Source organism: Protobothrops mucrosquamatus, unplaced genomic scaffold (assembly GCF_001527695.2).
Source record: "Protobothrops mucrosquamatus isolate PMUCROS unplaced genomic scaffold, P.Mucros_1.0 scaffold3311, whole genome shotgun sequence".
NCBI classification, from domain to species: Eukaryota; Metazoa; Chordata; class Lepidosauria; order Squamata; family Viperidae; genus Protobothrops; species Protobothrops mucrosquamatus.
The window spans coordinates 142,771-163,897 of NW_015389301.1; the positions used below are offsets into that span (position 1 = coordinate 142,771).

At 35.1% G+C, this 21,127-nt stretch overlaps 1 protein-coding gene across 1 annotated transcript in view; it reads left to right on the forward strand.

Moving 5' to 3' along the window:
* Positions 1-21,127, forward strand: part of CATSPERE (catsper channel auxiliary subunit epsilon) — a 63,721-nt gene that overhangs the window by 22,149 nt on the left and 20,445 nt on the right. Inside the window, exons 9-13 of the mRNA XM_029286316.1 lie at positions 370-856; positions 7,913-8,324; positions 9,485-9,924; positions 14,032-14,090; positions 16,769-16,844. Of these exons, the coding sequence (XP_029142149.1) occupies positions 370-856; positions 7,913-8,324; positions 9,485-9,924; positions 14,032-14,090; positions 16,769-16,844 (1,474 nt within the window). The remainder of the gene's footprint in view (positions 1-369; positions 857-7,912; positions 8,325-9,484; positions 9,925-14,031; positions 14,091-16,768; positions 16,845-21,127) is intronic.

Sequence of the window (21,127 nt, forward strand, 5' to 3'; positions counted from 1 at the left end):
TATTATTATTATTATTATTATTATTATTATTATTATTATTATTATTATTATTATTATATACTTCATAGTTACAGCTGTAACATTGATAGAATATGTTTGTATAGATCTGCTTGTAGATATTGAAATATATATATATTGAAATATTAAATTAAACTGCTATTTAACCAATTTATTATTTTCATTGAATTCTTCAGCAAAATTTGCTTTTTAGAACTTAACTTCAGCATTTAATTGGGAAATAATTGAAGCTTATAGGTAAACATTATTAAAAAGAATTAGAGAATAAATCGTATTGGTGAAAAGCATATTCAAATACTTTGTTTATAAAAAAACAATAGCTAATTGTATTATATTTTTGTTTGTTTTCAGAATATGGATGGTTGAAGTGCCTAGCCAAACAAATGATAACATGGCAATCGTCCGTGACAAAACAGTGATTTTTCAGGATTGTTTTGTTCATGATACTCCTTTTACTATTGCCCAGCCTATATATATATTAGGCCCCAAAACAGGAGTTTCTGTCACTGTTCCAGCTGGTAGTGATGCCTTAATGGAATGGTCTGCCTGTTATCCAAGAACAGCTATCGTAGCGACAGTTGATGGTATTTTCTACACTAGCAATGGATTTTTAAAAGTAGCAGAAATAAAATTTCCTCCAGACCTCGTACCATCTGGCATGATTCACCAAGTCAAAGATGTAGCTATTCTTTTTCCAAATGCCTTCATTCTGATTGGAAACATGCTTTATCGGGCAAGCATAGGCGAGGTTATCAACATTGGAGAGTTTTATTTTCCACATGTAAGATTTATTGGAACACAAAGCAAAACTTGGTGTTCTGATGAATATCCTTTGACTGTGAGTATTTATAAAATGTTGGTTTATATGTAATTATAAGGGAAACTACTCATCCTTAAAATAAATACACAAGTGCTTCATATAATGTGCAACTAATCTCTGACATCAGATCCAAGTGAAATGTTTGACAGCTCTTATAGACTACATGAATTACATGAAGTGATAGATTGTGTCAGAATGAGTAAATTGGAGTTTAGTCTATACGACATAGTTATGGTGGAGTTGCTTACTTTCTTAGGGAAATACTTTCCTTTAAGGATCAGATTGGCAGTTTGCTGATTTCTCTCAATGTCTAAATACTAGTGGCTTAGTGTACTTTATAATAATTTCATCTGCCTTATCGGATACTGGAAAAAAGCACATGGCTGCTGATGTTTATGTTACAATAATGCTTATTTTAGAATACAGGTAGTCCTCAACTTACAACAGTTTATTTAGTGACTGTTCAAAGTTACAACAGCACAGAAAAAAATGACTTACAATCATTTTTCACACTGATGACCATTGCAGCATCCCCACGGTCATGTGATCAAAATTCAGATGCTTGGCAACTGACTCATATTTATGACGGTTGCAGTGTCCTGAGGTCATATGACCACATTTTGCAACCTTCTGACAAGCAAAGTCAATGGAGAAGCCAAGTTCACTTAACAACTACATCACTAATTTAACAACTGCAGTGATTCACTTAACAACTGTGGCAAGAAAGGTAATAAAATTCACTTAACAAATGTCTCACTTAGCAACAGAAATGTTGGGCTCAGTTGTGGTTGTAACACGATGGCTACCTGTATTCCAGTGTACTCTTCATGGTTCTGACATTGAAGACAATCCAGAAATTCTAATGGATTTAAAATTGATCAGTCATGTGAAAGCCACTATAATCATATATATAGATAGATAGATATAGATAGATAAAAAATGATCACCAGGATAAAATCATAAACAAAGCTGCTTAATCTACAAAAGTACTGAGCTTTCGTCAGCCACACTGCCGACATCGTCAGAGTATAAAATGCTGGATCCGGGAGTCCGTATTTATGTGACTGGCTGCCTCTGCGCCTTGACCCTCGATCGGGTCATTGGTCTGCTCATTAGCATTGGCCGTGTTGTTCTTAAAGGGGCATTTTATACTCTGACGATGTCGGCAGTGTGGCCGACAAAAGCTCAGTACTTTTGTAGAGTAAACAGCTTTGTTTATGATTTTATCCTGGTGATCGTTTTTTATCTATTCCATGTTATGTGCATACCCGGGATTCGTGTTTTTAATATTATTAAGAATATATATTCTTGTTTCTCCATTGAAGTTGTTGGTTTGATCCTGAGAGCCCTAAAGGTTTGGTACTGGTATTAAAATTTGATTATGCTGAAGAGGTTCTTTTCCCATTTGAACTCTTGTTAGCAGCAACTAGAACTTCACAATGAAGTCCTACCTTGTTGTATCAACTGTAGGTGCTCTTTAGAACATAAAGTAACAGAGTTGGAAGGGATCATGAAGGTCATTTAGTCCAACCCCCTGCTTGAGCAGGAGACCCTCTACTATTTTAGACAAATGGCTGTTCAGTCTCATTTTAAAAGCCGCCAGTGATCGGGCACTTACAACTTCTGTAGGCAAGCCATTCCACTGGTTGATTGTTCTCACTTCTCTTTAGCTCTAGGTTGTTTCTCTTCTTGATTAGTTTTCATCCATTGTTTATTGTCTTGCCTTAGGTGCTTTGGAAAATAATTAACACCCTCATCTTTGTGACAGCCCTTCAGATATTGGAACACTGCTATCATGTCTCTCCCTACTCTTTTTTTATTAGACTACACATACCAAATTCCTGCAACCATTCTTCATATGTTTTAGCCTCCAGACCTCTAATAATTCTTGTTGCTCTTCTCTGCACTTTTTATTACTATCCTCTGTCTAGATTTTTCTTCCTTTTTCAGATTTGAAATATGTTTTGAAATATATAAGGCTGTCCTAGAGGTTTGAAGGAGGTAGATTCCCTGCTTTGGATGCCCTCCCTTCCCTGCCCCACCTACTGACTCATTTAGCTGCCTGCTGTGGCAATAAAACCCTCCTGGTATTGTTTTTAGCTATAAATACTTCGTTCTTGCAAAGTGAATTATTGGGCCAGAAAATGAATATGGAAGAAGTGATGCTTATGTGACAGCCAGCAAGCAAGCTAGGTAGAAAGGCAGCAGGGTGCAGATTACCTAGCTCTACAATCTTTTATCATGTATTACTTTAAGTCTGATCTTTAAAAACTATAGGTAAATATCTGGAGAAGACTTGGACACATTTAAGCAACAGAGAAACATCTGTGTTTTGAGGCATTTCTCTCTGCAGGATACCAGAAGTTGGGATTATAACATTGATATTCTTATTATATTTTTCTTTTGACCTTTATATGATATCTAATTGGCATTTTCAGTTAAAAAGTATTTTGAGCTACACTAGAATCATGTGATTATGCAGTAACTATACTATAGTGCAGTGGTCCCCAAACTTTCTGGCACCAGGGACCAGTTTTGTGGAAGACAATTTTTCCATGGATTGGGGGGGATTTGCCATTCAACCTAGATCTCATGCATGTGCATATGAAGCTTTGCTTGCCAACTGCTTACATGGTCCAGTTTCTAACAGGCCATGGACAGATATTGATCAGCAGTCTGGGGATTGGGGATAGTGGTGTGTTAGACCAGGACTGAGACACTCAGGTTCAAGTGTCCACCAAAACAAATAATTCATTGGTTGAGTTTGGATCAGTTATTTTATTTCAGCCCACCTTACCTCACAGCCTTGTTGTTACCTAGTATAAGATTAGATGATTCCATGTTTGCTACCTCTAGCAGAAAACTGGGAAATAGATACAACTAAATACATATGACTGCTAAATACAATAGTCTTGGCTGTGTCATTTTGGGAACAATTATACATTATTTCTTTTTGTTCATCAGATAGCAGCAACAACTAAAAACAGATGTTTCAGCAGAGGGTGGGGAGCCTACAACTTTGCATGTGTGATGAATAGGTCTGTTTGAAACACCTTTGGTTTGCCCCAGTGAAGTCTTTCATGTTGTGAAGACACCATATGAGTTCATTCTCTATGGCAGAGTTCTCCAACCTTTCTGGCCTCACAGTCCGGAGGGGAGAGCAGCTTCCAAATTACTGCATGCGTGCACGCATAGATGCAAATGGGGCCACGCCCACTGGCGCAGTACTAGCAAATGTGTTCACACATGTGGCATGCGCTGGCACCGTACGCATGCGTGAACGGCCGCGCAACCCTGCGGTGGCTAGCACCTGTTCGCACATGCACAAATTGGCTGCGCAACCCCCCATGCTAGCGGCCCATATGCACATGCGCAAACGGGGCACGCATACACACACCATGCTAGCATCCCCGTTCACGCCCATGCATATGCACAAACAGGGTCATGGGCGCTATTATGAGTGGGGGGAAATGCATGCTCACGCGTGCATGCCCTGGCCAGAGATTTCTATGACCCGCTGGCCAAGAGCCCACAGCCCGGCACTGGTCCACGGCCCATAGGCTGGGGACCCCTGTACTATGGAAAGGAATTGGAAGCTGCAACAAGACACCATCTCAACAGACCATAGATTGATTAAGGATTTATCTCCACTGTGGATTAATGTGCTATTCATCTTAAACATGAGTCTCATATGCATCTTCTTAACATGCATAGGCAGTTAAAAAATGCCCCCAATTTATATAATCTCTGTAGTAATGGCATATCCAGACAATTAACATATGAGACACAATTTTAATTAGTTTATGTTAAGTTAGCATCATGCAGACAATTCTAAATAAGCAGAAAAAACCCTACTACAATATGTATTCAGAAATTTAAGAGAGGCTTTTCGAAAAAAAATAGAAGGAATTCAGATATTTAAGTCCCAAGAATGTTACAAACATGCAGGTAGGTTGTCAGATGGCCAGTCTGAAAATCCAAATAACAGAATAATTTCACCGTTAGGAAATTTCTTCTTAGTTCTAGGTTGCCTCTCTTCTTGATTAGTTTCCATCCATTGTTTCTTGTTTCTTGTCCTGCCTTCTGGTAGTTTGGAGAGTACCGTAGGTTGGCTCTTTTTCTGATAGCTCCTCAAATATTGGAACACTGTTATCCTGTCTCCCCAAGTTTTTCTTTTCATTAGACTAGACATACCCAATTCTTGCAATTGTTCTTCATATGTTTTAGCTTCCAGACGTCTAATTATCTGTGTTGCTCTTCTCTGCCGTCTTTCTAGAATCTCAACATCTTTTTTATATTGGGGTGACCAAAACTAGATGCAATGTTCCAAGTGTGGTCTTATCAAGTTATTATACAGCGGTACTAATAGTTCATGTAATCTCAATTCTACCCCTCTCTTACTGCAATTTAGGATTTCATTGGCTTTTTTGACAGCTGTAGCACACTGCTGGCTCATATTTAAGTGATTGTCAGCTGATAAGAGTGGGTAGGTGCCTGGAGTACAGCAGTCCAACAAAATTGTCTGGCTTGATGCCCATAGTCCAAGTCTTTTATCTTTTCAAAGTCCAATCTCATTTGATCCAAACTGGTTTACACTCTCATACTCTTATACAATAGTCCGGCAATCATCTGATTTCTGATATGAGATCTAGCATTGGCTTCTTTGAGCCTCTTGCATTCTCCGCAGCATCTTTTCACATAGGAACTTCAAGAATGTTACATCAAAAACACTGGAGGTTTTTAAGAAGAGACTGGACAGCCATTTGTCCGAAATGGTGTAGGGTTTCCTGCCTGAGCAGGGGGTTGGACTCGATGACCTCCAAGGTCCCTTCCAACTATTATTATTATTATTATTATTATTATTATTATTATTATTATTATTATTATTATCATCATCATCATCATCATCATCATCATCATCATCATCATCATCATCATCATTATTATTATTATTAACCCTTTATGATATAGGCCAACTGTCTTATGCCAGCCTTCAACCTTATCTTTCATGAATATATTAGTTTTCAGGTCTTCAAGGGAAAGCTCTCCATATCAGGCATACTTCTGTATAGAACCACAGAAAAGATTTAATGGACAGGAAATGCATGAGAGGGAGAGTTATATATTCTAATGACTAGAGTAAATGAGATTAGGCTGAATGTGCAGCATTACTACATTTATTACATCATAATGTACTAAATTGGAACAAATGTATAGGATATTGAATAGATTTCTCTGGCAAGGGCAACCTGTGAGATTTTCATTGTGCAAGTTATAATTACCGATCAGGAAAGGTAGATTTAGTTTTCTACTTGTTCAAGCACTTATACTAGCTTTAGTCAATGGCTAGAATATAGTAATATTTAGTCCTTCTTGAGAATTATTATTTAGTATATGATTTGAGAATTATTTTTAGTCCCTAGTGAAAGTGCTTACTGTAGGTATACTGCCCAGAATGTAGTAGTATAGATTTGGGTGGTCTGATCAGTACTTTGAATAATAATAAAATAATATATTGAAATCTTTACAAGTATTTCCAAAGTAATCTGTTTTAGTACCTGTATTTAATGCAAAAAATACATACAGTTTACTGTAGATGGCCATGGTTCATCCATGATAGGCTGGAGTTCAGATTTACTGATATGAAAAGTTATTAACTGAAGCTATTGAAAATTAGTTCAAAACAAATAATTCATATTTGTAAAAGTGATGTTCTATTAAAATTGTGGTTTGATTACCTTCTGAATAAACAACTGGCCAGACTTGTGAATGTACTGGTGCCAGAATTTTAAAAAAAGGAAAATTACAATTATGCTAATATAAAATTGCTTTTCTTCTCATGGTCTGCTTGGTTCACATTTGTGGTTCTCCGTCTGTGTAAGAATTTATATGTTATTACATATGGATTTCTTTTTATTAAAATATTCTCATTGCTTGATGTACCTGTTCTAGTATGAAATAATTAATCTATATAACAACACAGATTGTTATATAACAACGTAAATTGAAGATTAAATAGAACAACATACATAGTTACATAGAACCAAAATGCAGATATATAGAACTAAAGATACATAGAACAAAAATCTAAACAAACATGTTATAATGAAGATAAGAACAAAAATCTAAACAAACATGTTATAATGAAGATAATGTGACTACATTTTCTCGATTAGGGAAATGCCTTTTTTATTAGAACAGTAATTCATTGTCATGGATGTTTGAGTTAGGTGAGTGTAAGGACCCACTTCAATCCACATTTTAAGAAAGGAGAACTCTTGGAAACGGTCTCTTCCAACAGGAACTTTTATTAAAAGAAACTGATACCAGGCATGATAGACAGGATCTGAGGGATCCCCTTACAATTCAATGTTTTTAAATGTCCCTAAGCAGCCCCCCCCACCCCGCAGTTCTTCCGGGCGATTCAAACCAGCAGATTTCTAGGTGTCAACTCCAGGAGAGATAGCATCAGTCGGGCTCCATTGGCACGATCATTCAACCTCCCCTCACACAGATCCCAGATGCTGCATCTTTCCCTCCCCCTTTTCTCTCGCTAGCCAGTATGGAAGAGAAGTTCAGAAGGACATAGGATGAAAGGCAAATGGCTACATTGTTATCGTTAACAGATCCAAAGCAAATCAACAAAAGGTTACTTTGTAGTGAATAGAGGAAGTGAAAGTAATAAAAAACCCATGCATACCCCCCTCCCCCTTAGTAGTATGACAGAATCCAGGAGAGAGTAAGAATTGGTTTTATATCAGAGAGGATAGATAGAAATGAAATATAACTGGATTCTGACAGTGAGGTTGTACTCTATACTCTTATCAGTTCCAAATATCAGTATACTATAATTTCATGTTTGTCAAGTTACAAATATGGCTGCTAGAAGTATAGCAATTGTATGTAAGTACAAACTGTTTTTCTCTGGTTTTGACTGTCCTTGTATAAGTTGCAAATATATTAATTCATGATACTGTTAATTTTAATGAATATTTTATAAACATTGCAATCTTCAATTTTATTGTTATTTTGTAGAATTTGGAACATTATTTTCATAATTTTGTTTTCCTTCAGGAGAGAAAATTAAGTGAAATAATTATATGGTCAGAAGATGAAGTTTTTCTTGGATATCGTGGGAATGAATTTCATCTGTTGATAGATGTAGGACTGTTAAGAGAAAAATTAAAATTACAAAGAACTGTTAATCTATTAATAGTATCTATTTGCTATGACTCACTTACTGCTTCAATTGCAATATTGCTAGAATGCACTGGCTGTGCAAGCAAAAAGATATTATACATAGCTGCCTATGAAGAAGATACAGCTGAATGGATCCTAAGAGACTTTACCCTAGGTTTGCCTACTGTTGGTGCCATACATATGGAAGTCATAATTTCAGCATTAACATCCATGGTATTGTGGGATGATGACACAGTTTTCTATACTTACAAAGAGCATAAACACTATGGTTATCTTCATGAATCTGGTACCAAAAAAAAATTTTCAGCAGTGTCTGAAGGATCTGCAATTCATCAAATTATTATTGGTTAAGTATTCTATGTTTTAATGGAAATATAAAATGGAACTGATCATCCTTCAAACAGCAAAGTCTCAAACTTTTTAGAGATGTAATGGTTACTGTAATAACAAAATTTTAAATTGTGTGAAAAGTGCAGTGCAGTTGTCACAAGAGATAGTTTGAAGTACTTAGTCAATAAGAAGAGTTGTATGGCCCTAATGAGAAGAGAGCTGAGAAGGTGATTATGAGTGAGTGGGGGCTGCTGCAGCTGTATGGTGAATAAGGGGACCAAGAGAGGAACCATTGGTTGGCTTGGCCCTGGAAGAGTGAAGACAACTAAATTGAAATCTGGCTGGGTGACGAAGAATGTAGGCCCCTATTTAATAGTTGGCTTCCAGAATTCCAGATGTTTCAGCAACTGTGATAGAAGGGAAGGAGAGCGGGGATGATATTTTATGGAACTTTAATCTCCTTGAATTTACTGGGGATGCTAAATCTGGTCTTTCAATTAGCAGAGTAAAGTGATGTAATTTAGGCAGAATAATAAAGTGAGACAGGATAAAGACGAGATTTATTCTGGAATGGTATCAGACTTTTGTCAGAGTAGAGAGACACTATGGGTTTATCTTCAGACAGCAATTTTTTTGTGACTATCTGGCATTCAAATGAGAACTATATTCTGATAGTATCACCGAATAAAATAGTTATCTTTATATTAAAAATAAATGTGTGAAGTACTAAAAGCTGAAAAACCAAAATAACCTTATTTTCAGCTGAGAAAATTATTGTATAAAGTGGCCAATGAAACTTTTGTCAACTTAGTATGCCTTTAAGACTTATGACAATCAAAAGAATTAAATATGTTACAATGAGTTTTTTAAAAAAGAAAGTGGGAACTGAAATAAGTAAGAATAATGAGATTTATTTGGAGTAACTGTAGATAGACTAAACAACATTATATGTTTAACAAAATCATAAACGTTTACTGAACAGTAAGTTCCTACACAGTAATGCTTATTCTACTTTGAATATATTTGAAATTACAGTATCAAGACATTAATATTTTATATGAAATAATTTTACTTGTCTAGAAATGTACTTAACATGGTATTCTTTTTCTTTTCCAGATTACAGTGGAAATGCCATAATAAAGCTGAAAAATAATGCTCTGTTTTTCTTCAAATTTGAAGTGACAGATGTTATAAAGCTTACTGCTTGGGAAAGTAATCTTAAAAAGTTTATTTTTTTTTTTAATCCTTCTGGAGATATATATTTGCTGACAATCAATGGCACAAATATAAACCGCCAGGTATATCCATTGAAATTAGAAGTGCTTAGTGCTGCATCAAAATTGAACGACGTTTGCCCATATATATCATTTGAACAAAATTTGAATCTCAGTATTCATTATATAGACATGGGAGACAAAGTGACATTTTGGGGTCAGATAGTATTTTTAGAAAATAATGGTTTATCAGTGGATGTTGAAATTCACAGGCCACAACTGTTGAAGACTAAAGAACTTATCAATTATGAAATAGCTCGTGGAATCTGCACTAAAAATAAGGTTAGTCAGCTTTCTTTCTATACACAGTATCATTATTTTCTACTTTTTGTTACTGTTCTTATATGAACCAGACTGACTAAAGGGGCATTTATGTTTCCTATAAATTTTGTGCAGATCACAGTACGCAATCAGAAATACAGTAAACTAGAAACAAAGCCAGACATTAGAATTTAGAAAAAATACAAACAAGGAACTCTGTAAAGGTTGTTTATTAAACAGCATATAATGATATGGTATGTAATATCACAGAAATATTAAATATGCTATGCTTTATTCCATAAAATATTTTTTAATATATTTTATTGATTTTTTAACATAGTCACCTTGTGTTGTTGTTATTAGTTGCGAAGTCGTGTCCGACCCATCGCAACCCCATGGACAATGTTCCTCCTGGTCTTCCTGTCCTCTACCACCTTCTGGAGTCCATTTAAGCTCACTCCTACTGCTTCAGTGACTCCATCCAGCCACCTCATTCTCTGTCGTCCCCTTCTTCTATTGCCCTCAATCTTTCCCAGCATTAGGCTCTTCTCCAGTCGCCTTGCAGTCCAGAGGACTCACAGGAGTCTTCTCCAGCACCATAGTTCAAAGGCCTCAATTCTTTGGCGCTTAGCCTTTCTTATGGTTCACCTTTCACAGCCATACATTGCAACTGGGAAAACCATGGCCTTGACTATACGCACTTTTGTTGGCAGGGTGATGTCTCTGCTTTTTAGTATGCTGTCTAGATTTGCCATAGCTTTCCTCCCAAGGAGCAAACGTCTTTTAATTTCTTGGCTGCAGTCCCCATCTGTGGTGATCTTGGAGCCCAGGAAAATAAAATCTGTCACTACCTCCATTTCTTCCCATCTATTTGCCAGGAATTGAGAGGGCCGAATGCCATGATCTTAGTTTTCTTAATGTTGAGTTTCAAGCCAACATTTGCACTCTCCTTCACCTGCATCAAGAGGCTCTTTAGTTCCTCTTCACTTTCTGCCATTAGAATGGTATCATCTGCATATCTTAGGTTGTTGATATTTCTTCCTGCAATCTTAATTCCAACTTTTGATTCATCTAGCCCTGCCTTTCTCATAATGTGCTCTGCATATAAGTTAATATATGGTAAACAGCATGTTGTCTGGGTTTATATTTAAAAACAATCAGTAACAATTAATTTCTATAATTCCATAATCCACATAGTAGCTTTCTTTGATTTTCTCTCCAATAATTTTCTCTTTTACCAACCTTGAATTAGTACATTTCTTAGTATTTTGATAGATAACAATTGAATATAAATATTTTTCTAATATTTAACAACCACATCAATATAAAGCTTCTTTTGTAATTGATCATCTTAATTATCTCATCATAGATCCTGTTTTCAAAGTTCTTATTTAGATTTGTTTTCCTCGCAATGTTCAAAACATTCTTCCAGTTAAGATTTTCTCAGAGTTAATTACACTTACGTATTTAAGTCTTTTTCCTCATACAAGCCAACCCAACAATTTTACATTTCTCATATCTTAAAAAAAGCAACAAAAAAGAAAGAAAAAAAGAAGGAAATAGTATACTACTTGAGAAACATGTCCCTCTTAAGCTAAGATACACTTATACCCAGAATTTTTCTATTTTTTTAACCATATTCAAACAAATGTTTAATCTTTAAATATTCCATCTAATAAATCCAATCATCTAATCTTTTGAGTCTATTCAGAATATTTTTATCAATTGAGATTTTCTCAAGATCAATTACACTTAATATATAAAACATTTCCCTCATATAAACTATCCCAACATTGTTATATTTCTTATATGATAAAAAAATACTATGTTACTTGAGGGGCCCATCCCTCTTAAACTAAAGTACATTTATATCCAGATTTTTCTATTTTTTAAACCATATTCAAACAAGTGTTTAATCTTTAGATATTCCATCTGATAAATCCCATCATCTAATTTCTTAATTCTAGATTTAGCCTTTTTTCCCCTGCGAAACGTCTTTCTTAATCTGTATGCTCCTCTGGACCAAAAAGTCTTCCCATAGTCCTGTAGAATGTAGATGTTGTTGTAAGTACAAGAGACAAATCCAGTAAGATGTTTTTGTGGGAGGGTTTCACTCCTCCCTGTTCATTAAAAATCTTTTTCTTTCTTTCTTCTTTAATTTTTCCTATCATTTTTTTGTCTCTCAAGTTCTTGTTGTTCTCCTGACAGCTCTATAATCCATTTTTTCCGCTTCCAGTTTTGCACAGTAATGCAGCAGCCGAGGGATCACGGGGCTCCGCACCCTACGGCTGATTTTTTTCCTGTTAGGGGACCCTAAATGGGCCTAAAGTCACCCCAGAGAGGCAACAAAGAAGGAAGGGAGCCCTGCCAACCACGAAGAGACGGCAGTCAATCTGGTTGTTCAGGGAAAGCCCTGCAGAAACCAGAAGAAGAAATAGCCTTCACTCCAGAGTCTAGCCCAAGCTACAAGCAGCCAAAGCCAAAAAGCACTAATTTAAGCTTGATTGTAAACAACGTGTTTGGAACTGGGTAAGAATATCGATTCTCTGTCTTCTATTTGATAATTGATTTCCTGGGGAAAAAAACCCAAGAAACAAAAATTCCCCGAAAGTGAGAAAAAGGGAGACTCTTGCCCCATCCTCCCACAGAAGGAAGCAGAAAATTAAACTTTTATGGGGGACAGAAATATATTGAAATGAAATGAATATAAGACTTAAATCTGGATAAGTTTGAAATTGGTAGAATTTGTTAAGATTTTCTTTCCAAAAGATTATTGATGAAAACAGAAGAAAGTAATTGCTTGTTTTGAAAACTGAAAAATGAACTGGTGCTGACATCTTGTGGTGGGTAAAAATATACAACTGTAGTTGCTCTAATACAGGAATTGGCAGTAAGCCCAGAAAAAGATAATCTGTTTTTGTGACTTTCAATGTCTTAACTAAACAGAGAACAGCTGCAACAAAGAAAAGAAAACATTTTGGGCTATCTACAAGGCAAGAATTATAAACCTTAGAAAAAAAATTAACCTTCCTGGATTATAAATACCTATTGAACTGTGACTCTAAAGCTGTTTGCAGAGTAAGGAAAACTTTGATTTTTGGCTATCATGGAACATCAGAGATCTGCAGAAAGAACATATCAAGAAAAAACAAATACTTTCCAGGAGGAAATGTATGCTATGTTGCAACTAATTCAAACTACAATGATTTTAAACCACAAGGAAATTAAAAACAACTTTGAAAATATAAATTAACATATCTTCAATTTAACCTTAAAACAAAAAACTCTCAGAAAATAAAAATAGAGAGCAATCAGATAAAACAGACAACTGAAAATAAACCAGAGGAAAGAGATTTAAAGATGGAACCCAACAATGGAAGGAATTATGACTTAACCCAGGTGGAGAAAAACTTGCAGGAAATATCAGACATGGAAAAGATAACCTACGCTTCAAGATTTCAAAATAAGTCCATGAAATATTTTCCATCTATAGCTAAACATACTTCAATACAAAAGTCACTGGTCAAAAGTCCACAGATTAAAACAATAAAATATTTTAAGAATATTTGCAGATCACTCTATAAGACCAATAATGCATTTAAAAAAAATAAAAATTCAAGTGCAGCCTTTGAATCCTGTACTTAGTGATGCATTCAGATAATACGTGTTACATGAGGCTATTTGCACGCTTGCACAAGAATCTGTCCTAGCCTTTTCAGTCAAGATCAGAAAGGTCTGCTGTGACTCATTTCAAAAATCAATATTTAATTTTAAAATAATAGTCAGATAAGATACAATTCTATATCTGTTGGAGAAGACATACTGAGTTGAAGTACATATAAATTATATATTTGATATAGCTCATGTAACTTGTTATCTATATTTTATTTATTAATCAAGTTTTATATTTTGCTTGCCTTAAACCAACAAGAATCCAAAGAGTCACTTTGGATAGTGAGATGAGTGGCATATAAACTAAATAACTAAGTAAATAAGTAAATAAAATAAAATAAAATAAAGAATTCATATATGCTTTATGCAATTTTCTCCTAATATATGTTGATTAGAAATTCAAAGGAAGGTATTATAGTCTAGTTTACTTATGCATTTATCCATTGTTCCTCACAGACTGTAACGTTTTATCATGAAAGGGATTATTCAGAACTGTCTGATTATCGAACTCAGATGTAAGTTAGAATTTATTAATATAAATATATAATATAAAGAGGAATTCAGAATAAATACACTATTCAAGGGTGTCAATGCATTTTGTTTTTAATATATTCCAGTATTATAGTGTTATATTCTAGCTCATAGGATCCAGGCCAGGGTTTAGCTTATTCTTGTTAATTATTGGGATTCCAAAAGGAGGGACAGGAAAAAGCGAGAAAGTTAAAAGTTTACAGGTAGCTTGTGGAGAATTCCATTAACGATTTAATAAACATGATCGGCTTTTGATTATTGCTGATGCTGAAATACTCTGTAGGGGATAAAAAGTACCGATGGACCCAGTTTCCTGCAAAGATTGCATATCTACTTGTTAAGTCTATTTTATTTTATTATTTTATATTTTTCTCTTTTTTGTGCAAGAAACAGGCCTGCATATCTCAAAAAAGTCAGAGATATTATTCATCTGTACAGATTTCAATGGGCCAACTCATTCTGAATTCAGAGTTTTACGACACATTTTCAACTACCAGAGCATGTGATAGATACTGGTTGTAAGAGCTGTCAAATCTGTAATGACGGGATATTATAATTTTATGAAGATGCAAATTGGCTTGTCTTATTTTGAGGAGAAGATTTTAAAAACTTTGCCAAACAATTTACTAAATAAATAAATTATATATTGCAAATTTGCTAAATAAATAAATGAATTCTAAGTACAACAAAGTGAAGGCAACTCCTAACAAATACTTCAAGCCTTGTTACTCAAGGATTTTGAGTAACATGTTTCCCCAAGTCCACCAACAGGACAACATGTTATCCCTTATCCTCCTGGATATATTTTATTCCCAAGGGTAAACAGAGCCTTATCTTCAACCAGAGGTATTCCCAGACAAAATAAGAATTTCTGAGGTTTGCCATGAGCTGTTCGATTTAATCCCAATCTTTATAGGTTTCACATTAGTTACTAATCATCAATTTTTAGAACTTGTTTTAATTTTGGCTCCAGTTTGAATTGATTTGCACACTGATGTACATAAAGTTGATATCCATTTGTAATTCATTACTTAGAGATATTGTTGCTCCCTTTGTATTGATTATTATTCGGCACTGCTTTATATTTAGGGAGAATATTTGGAAGGAAAATGGAGATCTGAATATTGCATATATATTTCCTATAGATCTAGTTATGTTACTTGTTTGCTCTTTAAGGCAGCAAGAAGAATGAAGTAAATATCAAATTTAGATTTTTAAGTCAACATCCACATATTGAATCCCAGCAGAAGAGCCAGAAATGATAAACTGGACAATTTGGCATTATTGGAACTTGGAGAAAAAAAATGCAAATGTGCTGGGGCTGGGCTGAGCATAGTGAAGGCCCTGGGTCTCTGTTTCACTCTACTTCAGTGTTGCTACCACTGAGGACTGTCACTGTGCAGGCTGGCCAGAAAGGCAAATATGGAGGGGAATAAATAATTAGGTGGGGGAATTGAAGAGGAGGCAGAGGCGATAGTTCCTTACCTTACCGAAGCTCGGGACTGGGAGTAACAAAGCTGGGATTAGGATATGTATTGTCACCTGATGACCACTTGATTCACCTGATTCACTTAATTATAGTAACAGAGATTGCCAGAATTGCTATCACTAAGTGATATAGTCATGTGATGTCAAGCTTTATGACTACATTGTTTAGTGACAGAAATTCTGGTCTCAGTTACTATTGTCACTGTAATCTAGTTTGCATATTTTATAACAATATAATAAAATATTTTTTAAAAAAGTGAGTGAGAGAGAAAGGAAGGCATATAGAAATTAAAGAAAATATATTTAGAATCAGGATCTCCAATAAAATAGTGTCATCACATAGGAGCCAAGGCGATGATCATGTTTAGTCTTGTTAAAAAAAAAAAGTATTAAGGACTAACAGGCATATTGTTACTTAAGCTTTTGTGGATTATGTTCATCAAATAAGTGAATTTAAGATCTGAGAAAAGAAAGTAATGTATATACATATACCTCTTATTGGTAGGGGGGAAAAGGGAGGAACAGTAAAATGAAAGGTGAAAGTTAGCTCGAATGACAAAAGTTCAACAAGTAGCTCTTAGGTGCGATGCAGACACAGAGAAAGGCATTATAGTCCTTTGTTTAATCCATAAGAAATTGTGTTAAATTTATAATGAATTCTACCCCTGTTATTTCACCATGAAATTGATTTTTATCTTTTTTTTTTTTTAAGATAGCCACCTTGAGGTTAGAGAAATAACTGAAATGTTTCTCTCCTGGTTTTTTGAAATTGTCCGTTCTGATACTAAGATTTTATCTGTTTATTATCTTGTGTAGAAATTAGCTAGTTAAACTTAAAAGGTTGTGGGGTATTGTTAGGTATCAGTTGAGAATATATTCTCTCACATATTGGTATCAAATATATAATCATATAATAATTTTATAGATATGCATGTTGAATACTCAGTTTATGGGGAAAAGGAGCATTTTCATTTTTTTTCAAAATTTTTCTGAAAGTTGAGTTTGTAATAAGTTAGTAGATAGGTTAGTTTACTAGTAATATGAAAATAGAAAAATGCATGCAGAATGTTTATATGTCTGTGTTTATATATACTAAATACTAAATATATCTTCTAATGCAGTGAATTATAATATCTGATTTCTTTTTTTTCCAAATGTGTTCTTTTATATGTAGAGCATTATCTCAGGGCATCATGTCATTTGAATTTCAGCCTTCAGAATCTGGAAAAACATGCTTAACAAAAAGCGAGGTATGTTAACCAACAAAATTACAGATGAATTTAAAATCCCATGTAACGTAATAGGAAGAGGCTGGAGGAATTCAATACTATTCGTTAGTGGTTATAAAAAAAAGGAAAGATTCTGCATTTTATAAAGAAAGAAAATTATTTTTATTATTCTTTTACTATAATTGAAATGACACCTGGGGTTGGTCAGTACAATTTTCACAATGATATTTATTAAATAAATCTGTTGCATTTACAGCCTGTAAACTATAATCAGTAAACAGTAATGTACATTCTACTTCTGAAATGATCTGAGATTTCTTGATTAGTTTCTCTGAGTAGCTCTACTTCTTTCTGAAGAAAACTTACAGTATTTTACTGACTTTCTGTATTATTTTTGTGCAAGCATTTGTGCATAAATAATTATCTTAAGTTAATTAACTTCTATAGTTGGGCTAAAGTTTTAAAAATGACAAAAAGCCCACCACAGGTTCAATAATTATGACTTTCATATTTTTGCTTCCAATTAATAGTTACCTAGGTTTAAGCTAGAAGGAAAGCGAGATAAACAGCATATGAATTTGTTAAATAAATACAAATAAAGTACGTGCACAACCCTCAATAATTTTTCTCCATTCATCCTTTTCCCCCTTTGTCTTTGAAAACTTTGTGTTAACAGTTTGTGGGGATTTTTTTTCCAAAAAATGTTGTTATTGTAGAAAATGATACTTTATGATGGGTGTCTTTTATCTTTTTCTCAGAGGTTATATATATCAGAACATTTTTATCTTTTTATACATCGATCCTAAAAAATTAAAGCCTTATATCTGATTTTATTGCTCGGATTTCACCAGCCTTTTGACAAATATGTCAGCACTAGAAGTGGGAAAACATTGAATTTCCACTAGAAGGCTCATACTCTCTTGTTACATATCAGAATCCATTTTAGGCTGAATATTGTCGATGTTTTTGATGTTTGATGTTTTTGATATTCTCCCAATTCAGTTTGTTTGTCTTCGACAAACCTGAGCTACTTTTAAAAGTCGGCACCCACCATCAGTCACACACTTGATAATAGTCCTCATCTAGATAGAAAGCTTTCCAGTCTCCATGTTAATGTTCTAAGCCCCATCTATCAGTACCACAGTCAAGTAAACAGACATTCTTTGTGTCTGTTTCTAGATCATCGGAGGCCATCACATTAAACCTTCAATGTTAAATAATATTTTAAGAGCTTATTATTTCCATCTTTAGGTATCTCTTCAAAGAGATTTTTTTTCAAGAAGATTTTTATATCCCCTTGTTTTGATGCTTATCTTCAGCTGGATTGTGTGTTTGTGTGTAAACAAGCTATATTGTAGAAATACTGGCTCCTATCTCAGCGGAGTAATACAATAAACTTGCATTTGTGTTCATCATTGAGAATTATGAAAATAACAGTTCATTCTTCTCAGTTTTACATATTTTATTTCCCTTAAAATAAGAATTATTAATGTCTGCAATAAAAATTAGTAGTGGCTTCCATCCCTCCTTTATGCAGTTGTAGTAGCCTGTGCTAAACAGCTATATAGATACAGCCTTCAATATTTGTCTGCCAGAATTGAATAAACATTACTACAAGGTGACCAACTCCTTCTTTGAAAGGTCTGTGTTTAGTTCTCTGGCTTTTTATCATGTCTCCTGCAAATGAGCTTGCTATTCAGCCTTTGTGTAAGAATGCTCAGAGCCAGACTTGTAATTGTAACTGTTCGGATGGCCACCTATGCAGTCATGCTATCCATTTTCCTTTTCCTCTATAGGTGTTGGAGTACTTGCAATTCTGCTTCATGTTTAGTTTTTATTATCATTTGAAAGATTGAATTGCACAAGAAGTGGGAACCAGTACCTTTGGTGGTGTGTATGAGGAATAGGCTCTCACAAAAACTTTTTCTTAGCTATAGAAGTATTCTAAATGAAGCTCTGGGCATATGCACATCTCAAATCCAAATGCCATATGGTTAATGGTTAATGGTTAATTTAATTTGTATACCGCCCTTCTCCCGTAGGACTCAGGGCGGTTCACAGCATATTAAAAACACAAATACAATATACAGGATACAAAAAAAATCATACAAAAATACACAAAATAACCCCACTAAAACCTAATTAAAAGCCAAATATTGATTGCTGTGTTCCCATTAAAATTACTTTTTNCTTTTTAAAAACGTCCCTACCTAAAATCCCTACCTAAAATCCTCCCTAGGTCAGGCCCGCTTGCTGGAAAAGCCATGTCTTGAGGGCGCGGCGGAAAGTAAGGAGATCCGGAATCATCCGGATCTCGGGGGGGAGTTCGTTCCAGAGGGTGGGGGCACCCACAGAGAAGGCCCTCCCCCTGGGGGTCGCCAGCCTACATAATATATGAATTATAATGGTAAGCAACTGGTCATATTCTCTCCTAGCTCTAATAAATAGTGTCATAAGGTACATCCTCATTATTTCCTAACAATAATAAAATGTGCAAGTGGCTTCAATATCTCACAAAACCAGAGAGAGAGTGCAATATGATAATTAAAATATTGATTATATTAGCCATATAATCAAGAAACTCAATCTTGGGCTATCATTCCCTACCAACCCAACTTAATTCATAATATTGTGGGGATAAAATATGGAGAGATTCTCTTTGAACACCATTTTTTGCTCTCAAATTACTGCTTACATATATTAAACTCCGTAGTTATAAAGAATAGATTGGACACTTTTTGAAATAAAAAAGACATAGCATGACTTAAAAAGGAAAACAGACAACATTTGGGTATACAGCAACTACTTTGAGAGAGTTTTTGTAAATATGTAGATGTTTTAACTGTGTTTTTTCCTAGCTTTGTCACATAAGTGTTGGTTGTCCTCCATGGAAAAAAATAATTGTAAGCAAGTAAGTTGTTTCTTTTTCTACTCTAGAAATGGACTAAGCACACAAATATAGCGAGGATTTTTCCAGATTGCTGGAAAAATAAAAGGCAATCTGAAGAAAAAAATAACTTTTGAGATAAATGACAGAATTTGAAACATTTACAGCATACAGAAACAAGACTACTAATTAGAACATATATATAAATTTCTATTAAGATATGACACAGAGGCAAAACAAGTAAATGAGTTATGATAAAGTGAATGCAAACTTTTATAAAAACAAATTACAATGGAAGGACTTCTGAAAACAAAAACCAGTAAAATTTATTCCACACTAAACTTTAAGAGAAAATTGGTATAAAATGATTTACAGATGGTTCATAACTCTGAGTTTTCCTTGTTTTGTGACATGTAATATACAAGGAAGTTATTCTTGCTTCAATTTAGTTAAAGATCATCGACAAGTGTGACCACTGCTGTTTCCTTATTGAAAGGGGTCCAGATAATCCATTACATCTAGAACTGCCAGGTCACCAAGTTGGAAACTGGATGAAAGTTGTGCAGGGAAGTGGGATCCAATGATGGTTTTTTAAGGAGGGTGCAAATTAGGGCTTCCTTAAAAGTCTCCAGAAATGTTCCCTCCTCTAGTGGCATATTAATCACTGCCTGAACCCACCTGCTAGTCACCATCTTGGAGGCTTTTACCAGCCAGGAGGGACAAGGATCTAACTGATAGATGGTATCACTGACAGCATCAAGGACTCTGTCCACTTCATTAGGCCAACAGGGTCAACCCGTTTCAGATAATTGGGCAAGGCCTCTCCCCGGGCATCTCACATGGACTATCTCCATACATGGGATCCAATTGAGAATGAAACTGTGCTACTTTGTCCATCGGGTACTGAACAAACTCCTCTGCACGGTCCTGCAGATGATCACCTGAGCCCCCCTGATCCAGGAGGGAATGGGCGACCTGGAACAGGGTCACTAGGCAACACTCTAGGATGCAATAAGAGTGATCCTGTCCAAAGCTGCCCTTAGATTCCAGGCCACCACCAAGGCTTCGGCAGGACCGTGTGGCAACACCTCCAAGATATCCTCCAGTTCCCTCTGGAACCAATCAGAGTCCATCAATCACCGGGGGGGGGTGGTGGAACAACCAAATGGGTCCGGCCTCCCTGTGGAGGAGGTGGTATATGAAAGTCTCAAGGACACTAGTTTCAAGTTTCAAGTTTATTGCATTTATATCCCGCCCTTCTCCTAGTGGACTCAGGGCGGCTTACAGCCAATTAAAACAAAACAATCGATACAAATCTACAAAATTTAAAATCAATTAAAAGATATATCCAATAGGCCTATTCTTATTTAAAAATTAATTAAAAACCAATTTAAAATGTCCCTAGGCCAGTCCTGCC